The sequence below is a fragment of the Neophocaena asiaeorientalis genome, unplaced genomic scaffold (genome assembly GCF_003031525.2).
Source record: "Neophocaena asiaeorientalis asiaeorientalis breed wild unplaced genomic scaffold, Neophocaena_asiaeorientalis_V1.1 scaffold1211, whole genome shotgun sequence".
NCBI lineage: Eukaryota > Metazoa > Chordata > Mammalia > Artiodactyla > Phocoenidae > Neophocaena > Neophocaena asiaeorientalis.
In genome coordinates, this window is record NW_020173209.1 from 341636 (window position 1) to 348795 (window position 7160).

General features: G+C 61.0%; 2 protein-coding genes across 2 annotated transcripts in view; one reads left to right on the top strand and one right to left on the bottom strand.

Annotated features, from left to right (window-relative positions):
- The first annotated feature begins 1844 nt into the window (after positions 1-1844).
- Positions 1845-3441, top strand: ATP5ME (ATP synthase membrane subunit e). The gene is made up of 4 exons (XM_024745017.1): positions 1845-1988; positions 2304-2358; positions 2803-2901; positions 3355-3441. Exons 1-4 carry the CDS (start codon positions 1953-1955, stop codon positions 3378-3380), a joined length of 216 nt encoding a protein of 71 aa, XP_024600785.1. The 5' UTR covers positions 1845-1952; the 3' UTR covers positions 3381-3441.
- A 1695-nt stretch (positions 3442-5136) lies between these two features.
- Positions 5137-7160, bottom strand: part of PDE6B (phosphodiesterase 6B) — a 30624-nt gene continuing 28600 nt past the window's right edge. Inside the window, exons 20-21 of the mRNA XM_024745015.1 lie at positions 6013-6226; positions 5137-5198 (exon numbers count right to left, since the gene is read on the bottom strand). Of these exons, the coding sequence (XP_024600783.1) occupies positions 5137-5198; positions 6013-6226 (276 nt within the window). The remainder of the gene's footprint in view (positions 5199-6012; positions 6227-7160) is intronic.

Genomic DNA, 7160 nt, shown 5'->3' on the forward strand with positions numbered 1-7160 from the left:
GGACGGTTTCCGTAAGCGTGTGTTCCTGGGCCTGTGCGTGCCCTCCGCTGGCCGCCACTCCCCCCCTGCCCCCGGCACCGTGGAAGCTACTGGTATGTGGTCCCCCCACCAGCACTCTGGCCCCACCTTCAGCCCCAGAGAAATTTATTTTTGATTCTGGAAAAATGAGTTGCTGAGGAATCTGGTTTATTTTAAAATCCAGGGAAGGGAAAACACATTTGCCACCTGAGGTCATCTGCCCGGCTGCTCCAGGGCAAGATGGAGGTGGAGGGGTGGTGCTCAGCAATGACACAGCATGTGGGCGGTGGAGGAGGGTTACTTTGTGCCTTGTGGAGTCAATGTGTGCCTACAGCTTCCTTGGGAAGGAATGAGTGGGGAAGGGGTGGGTCAAGAGGCCCTCCCCCTACCCCAGGCCCCCCAGAGGCCACAGAGGATGGGTGTCAGGCAGGAGTCCTCAGAGGGTTCAGAAAAGAGCCCAGCTGCCCTGTAGGATCCACCTTGGTGTTCCCACTCCCAGCCCAGGAAACAGCACAGGTGATTTACTAGCTTCCCAGTGGAAGGCCCAGAGCCAGGACCCCCCAGCAAATGGAGACGGAGCAGGGTCTGCTCAGGCCCCTGGTGGCTGCCAAGGGGCTTCCCCTTGGTGCAGATTTACTGAGCACATTCTGTGTGCCCTGGAATTTTTGTCCCTGCATTCTATTCTCTTTAGAATCGGAAGTGATCTCCCCTAGCAGTGGAGCAGGGATGCTTGTGAGCCCCCAGCCCTGGTTCTCCGGGAGTTTATGCCTGGAGCAGCACAGGGCCCAAGGCATGGGTGGTCCTACCACCAGACCCCCAAGCCCCGTTGCCATGGGAACTGTGTGTCAGCACAGCAGGCTCAGTTGGGAGGCTGTCCGGCCACCACTGCCCATCTCTGGGCAGCCTCTTTGCACACCTGGTCTTGGTCAGCTGTGTCTTCGCTGGGGCTGACCACAGATCTGGGGGAGACCGTCTTCTCCTCTGAGGGGGCCAGAGTACCCCACCAGTGCAACCCCTGCCTCCCCAACAGAGGGCAGCAGAAGTGAGCGAGGACCTATCTGATGTGAACCTTGAAGCTTGGGGCTCCATGATCCTGAGGGCCGGAGTCGGGGAGACCCAGGGAGCAGGTTCTGCTAGGGTGGCCTTATCAGGAAGACCTGAGCCCCCTTCTGCTGGAGAGGCTCCTAGGGTGAGGAAACTCTAGCTCTGCCGGGGGGCTGGGTCTGGGACCGGGGGTGGGGGTGGCAGGAGGGGGTACGCCAGGCAGTGCGGTCCTGGGAAGCGACTCGGAGGCCACATGGCCGGCCTGGCCTCTCTGTGAGCCCAGAGGGGCCGGCCACGGCCACCCCTCTCTGCTGGGAGCCGGCCTGCACTCAGGTTACATTTTGTACCCGGACCCCGGATTCCCTGCCCAGAGCCTCTAGCCCCTTCCTGGGCTGTCCTCTGGGCTGGCCTGGGGCTGCTGCGGACCGGGACTAGCCTCAGCGTGGCTGGGGCCGCCCTGCAGCAGTGGGCGGGGCGGGACAGCCCAGGGAAGGAGGATAGCGAGAACTCTATTTCGCACTTTGTAATGTGGACTTATACTTTTCAAATATTTGTACCTGTGGTGTGCGGGCCTCGATGTGTGCTCAACCTGGTCCGAAAACGTCAGTGCCTGGAAGGGTCGCACCCGCTCTGGGGAACAAGCACGTGCCGCCTGGGCCACTGCGCATGCAGAGCCAGTCGCGAGCCGCGCGCCTGGTGACGTCACCCCTCCGCGAACGGGTGCGCGCGCCGTTCTCCCTCCGGCCGCCAGGGGGCGGCTCCGGCGCCTTCTGGCTGCTGACGGCGCATGCGCCCACCCGGGTGAGCTTCTGCGTCTCCAATGTTTTCCGGGCCCTTGGAGCGTCCTCCTCGGTCCGCGTTGTGCTTCCGGCGCGAAGGTCACGGGCAAGATGGTTCCGCCAGTGCAGGTCTCTCCGCTCATCAAGGTGAACCAGGTTTCGCGGCCGCGGCCGGGGCCGGGTGCTCGGCTCCGCGTAGGCCCGAGGCTGAGCGACTCCGCGGAGCTCGAGACCTCCGGCCCGGCCTCCGCTCGGCAGGACAACCACCCCTCTCTCACCCCGCCCCCGCGCCCCGACCCGGAGGCTGCGATTTTCCCCCGCCCCCCGCATCGGCCCCAGACGCCGCGGGTGCGAGCCCCCCCTTCCCCGCACGCGTCCCCCGCGCCCGGGACCCCCCGCGGGCTGAGAAAGCCCCCGGACCCCGGTTCCGCTCCGCCGGTCCTGACCGCCCTTTCCCCGCAGCTCGGCCGTTACTCCGCCTTGTTCCTCGGCGTGGTTTACGGAGCCAAGCGCTACGGTGAGTGACCACGGGCGTATAAAGCCGTCCCAGCCCACGGGGCGGTCACGGGGCTTCTCGACGACGGTGCGGGGTCCCGGGTGCCGGGCAGGAGAGGGGGCAGGGCGGGAGGCGCCAGACCCAGAAACCCGAGCGGGCTGGACCCTTGAGCGCCGCCGCGGCAGGCGTGTAGTTTGGTCGGGCAGCCCCTTGCAGCACAGAGACCTGAGTGAGGGGCGGCAAGACGCCCGGGGTGGCAGCGGGGACCCTGTAGCTGCCCTCCGGGTGGGGCTCTGTGTTGAGGAGTGAGTGTCAGGCCTTTACGCGTATCTAGGTAAAACAGGTATGTCTGGCGTTCACGGTGCACTTGAAGATGACTTTGCTTGTGCGCTGAATTCCTTTTACTCAGTGCGTCGGTGAAAAAGTTCACTGATATCATCCCTCCCTTTCCCTTTCCTTTAACAGATTACCTGAAACCCCGGGCAGAGGAGGAGAGGAGGATAGCAGCCGAGGAGAAGAAGAAGCAGGATGAGCAGAGGCGCATTGAGAGAGAACTGGCAGAAGGTACTCGTGCTGCCGAACCTCGTGGATTTGCTCTCCACCCGCATTTCCAGAAACAGCTGCTGGTCCAGATGAGCCCCACAGTGGAGGGGAAGGGCCGCTGTCTTGGTCCCTGCTGGCCCCTGGGTCCTCTTTTGGGGGAGTGGGAGGGAGAGCAGGTGTGGGTGTTGGGGGTGCATGGTGCTAACTCCCTTTAGTGAGGCCTTGGGCGTGAACTGTCGGCCACCCTCAGCGAGGCCCCAGGACCAGAACCAGGCTCACCTCTCCCTGCCTGCGGCGGCAGCTTGCGGTCAGGACGGGCAGGGGTGAGGAAGGCCCAGGCTGGGAGTGCAGCAGAGCATAGCCAGGCCCACCACGGAGTGAGATACTGAGTGGTTTAACGCCAAACGTCGAAAGTGGGCCCTTTGGATGGCCCGAGTGTGTAATGGCGCGTCTGTTTTCCTTCCAATCTTTCAGCCCAAGAGGACAGCATATTAAAGTGAGCCCGCCTTTCCCCGGAGCAGTGTGGATGAATAAAGCCTCCTGTACTGTGTGATTCTCTGACTTCCCTTTACTGTCCTCGGTTGTTTGGTTTCTGGACTCAGATTCAGCAGTTGTGTTCCTACCTTCTCAGGTTATGTGGGGTGTGGGTGGGGAGGGATTCCAGAAGAACCAGTCAGTGACCAGTGCATAAACCGGGCGGGATGCACAGAACCTCCATCGCCTGCTCCGGGGTATCTGTGGCGGAGGCCAAAGGATGCAGTCTGTAGCGGAGACACAGCTGGCCAGGCGTTGTGAGCACTGCTCGGTCTTCTGTGCTCCGAGCCTGGCCCAGACCCTTGGATGGGCAGGGGAGGGGCAGGCTTTGCAGATGGTGGGGGTGGAGATGGCCTGATGCCTTTACGGTTGGGACCTGGATCTCCATCGCCCTCCTGCACGTTCTCCCCTTGACCCCAGGGAGGGGATGTGGCCTCCTGAGGACCAGGCTGGGGTGCAGCTAGGTGTTTAGGGGGCTTAGGCCTTTGTGCCTGAGCAGACGGCAGACTCCACCCCTGGTGGCTGTGGCCTTTCATCCCCAGGCCTGGTGTCAGAAGTTGCTGTTCCCAGTTTTGTGCCAGGAGCAGGTTGCCTAGGCTTAGAGCCCCAGTTTATTTGTCAAATGAGCCCGTCTGCAAACGTGAGGAGGCGAGAAGCGGCGTACAGCCCTGTCTTCAGTTAGGGTGAGGCTGGAGTGCGTGATGGCTCACACGCCCTGGGGTATCCTGAGGTGGGCGGGTAGCTGGCACTGGTCCCCCGGGAACCTGGAGGAGCCCCAGGTGCCACTGTGAGCTGAAGGTTTTGTGGGGCGTGTCCATCCCCCCCGACCCCCCACCCCCGCCGGGAGTGCTGGCAGAGGGCAGCATCTTGAACCGGCCTTAAAACAACTCGTTTGGCCTTGCAGTTCTGGCCAAGGCTGCAGCCAAGAAGAGTTTCCAGTATCTGGAAACATTTGCTTTGGAGCTAACGTTATGAGCTAAAGGTCCTTAATTTCTATCAGGTAATTTAGGACCCATTTCAAGCGTGAGTCTTGCATTGCCCCGTTCGGGTCTGACTCGCTTTTCTTCCCGGCTCAGAACCATTAATTAGGTCCTTGGAGGCATATGGTTGCTCCCATGAAGGAAACCTCAGTGGTGCAGGAGGACTTGGGCAGGCCACCGGCGCTGGTCCGTCAGCGCGGTCCAGAGCAGCTCCCGGGCAGCGTTCGTTACAGATTATGTTTGCACGGATCGCTCACGTCTGATCACTGCTGTTCTCGCAGCCTGGACCTTTCTGGCAGGATTTTGTGGTTGGTCACAAATGAGCGTCCTCCACCAAGTAAAAAAAGGGCAGTGTGTTTTCTTTTGATTTTATTCTCAATTTTTGTGCATGCATTTCTTCCTAGACCAGATGGGAATTGGCATCTATGTATCCATTTCTCCACCCATATATACATAGATACACATACAGTGAATATATTCACCTGGTGCTTTTAGACACACAGTTTACAGACCCTTTTTGAAGATCTTGGTGATTACTGTGCATCCAAGATGTGGGTGAGTGTAAGGTGGGCTGTACCGTTCAGACCATTCATGGTTGGCTTTGGTTCGTAAACACACAAACCTTAAATTGAAAATATCCAAAATGGTCTTCAGCTGTTTTCTCAGGCTTCTTAAGCTCTTGTACCAGTGGTTAGAGGCACAGCCCCAGTCGGGTGAGGGGGCAGGGGGCCCGCTGACCGGCTCACAGGATGCAGCAGGTGGAAGACTGGGGTGCCGGGCCGCCGTTGCAAACTTCTGTGCCGGCTGCAAGAGAAGACAGGATGGCGAGCGGTGAGTGAGAAACGGGCGCGCCAAGCTCCTCCCCTCCACACACCCTGCAGGAGGAAGGGCAGAGACAAGCCGATTAGCCCGGCAGTTACTAGTTTAGCCCTTGGTGACGCTCCAGCCTGGGCCTCTGAAGCTGGCTTGTTTCTATTGGTTCCCTCCCCCGCGGGACATTTCAGGGAATGGCGACAAAAGTCCCAGAGCGCAAGCAAAAACCTAGGCAGCAGCTCACAGGTTCTGATTTGGGGGGCGCGCTGAGTGGTTCCAATAGAGCCACGCTCCCGCAATGCAGGGTGAAGGTGAACAAGTGCAGCAGCGCAGGGAAGGACACCGCGCGCTGACTCCTAGCTCGCTTCCTGTCATTTTCTATGTGTCTGCTGTTTATCTCTGAAGCTGGCGTGGGAGCGTAGGTAGAGTTTCTGAGTCCTTAAGAGGGCACTGCTGATTGATTATGGAACAGAGGAGCTGTTAAGAGTTCACGATATTTCAGCGGGGCTTTCCTCCCTTTTATAGAGGAAGTAACATTCAGTTACTTCCCTCCTGAGTCCCCGGCTAGGACCCCAAGCGCGCCCCCGTGCTCGCCAGCTACGCTGAATCAGCAGGGCTGTTCCTGTGGGATGGGCCTCCCCACGTGGCCGCCTGTGCCCTGTGCAGCCAGGAGCCCTGGTGCGCCGACCACAGGGCCTCCTGAAGGCTGGCTTTTCTCCGGGTTGAACTCTGTTGCCTCGTGCCCGCCCCCGCAGGCCGAGGCCCGGCTGTGTGGTCTTGGCGGCGGCAGGTGTGGAGCGCAGACCTTTTTTGGCCGCCGTCCTCTCCGCCTCCTTCCTCTGCTCCTCCTCCAGGGCCTTCACCTTCACCTCGTACTCGTCGGCCAGGGTCTTCCACTCCTTCCTGTTGTTCTGCAGCCGGTCGAACATGGGCAGGATCTCCTCGTGGAAGCGGGAGAACTCCTGGAAAGGGAACCGAGAAGTCGGACCACAGCCCCAGCGGCTCCTGGGAGGGCTGGGCTGGGCTGGGCTGGGGCATGGAGGTGCCACGTGCCCAGCAGAGGCCTGAAAAGGGAGAAGGACGTGGGGGTTTGTGTCCTTGAGGTTAGAACAGGAGCTGTGGGGCGAGGTCCCCAAGAATAGAGTAGAAAGCATCAAAGCAGAAGGGACGTTCCCCTGGCAGAGGGGGGGCTGGGAAGGCGGCCCAGACGTGCAGGTCTTGGGCCTCCTTCACCCTCTCTCATACGCACATCGCATGTCACACAGAGCCCACGCTCGCCCAGGAACACGTGTGAACGCCCGCAGGCTGTGTGGGTGGACGCAGGTGGGGAAGGCAGTGGGAGGGGAGTGCCTGGTGGTCCCCGGCAGTGACCACCTCAGGACCGGCATGTGCACCCTGGTCCCGCCTCCCTCCCCAGCACTGACAGCCCCCGCTTGGCGGGGGCAGAAAAGGGAGCTGGTGTTTCGGTAAAGGGGTAAAGGGAAGCGTGAGACCTCGGGGGCTGGGGTGGGGAGTGGGGCAGGAGGGACGTCACTCAACTCAACCTGAAAACCTCGGAGTGTGGGGTCTGCCCCCCCAAGATGGGCGGGGCCTGTGACATCATGGTGTGTGTCAGTCGGGAGGGCTCTGCCCCCTCCCTCCCTTGCCAGTCCCTGGAGCTGATGTCACAGCACCTGTCCCAGCTCCTTGGCATGCGTCCACTGTCACTGGGCTGTACCCGGGTGTTTGCTGGGCTGCGTGGACCCCCTCCCCCCAGGGTGCAGACACTGCACAAATGCACTGCACGTGTACTGCAGTCAGTGCCCTGAAGACAGCGTGCAGCCCTGGGCAGGGGCGCCTTAGCCGGGGTTTGGGAAGGGACATTTGAGGTACGACCTCGAGGTGAACAGGAGGACGTTCTGGGAGGGAGAAACTGGGGGTCTGATGGGGAGGGGACACCTGGGGGTGACACTG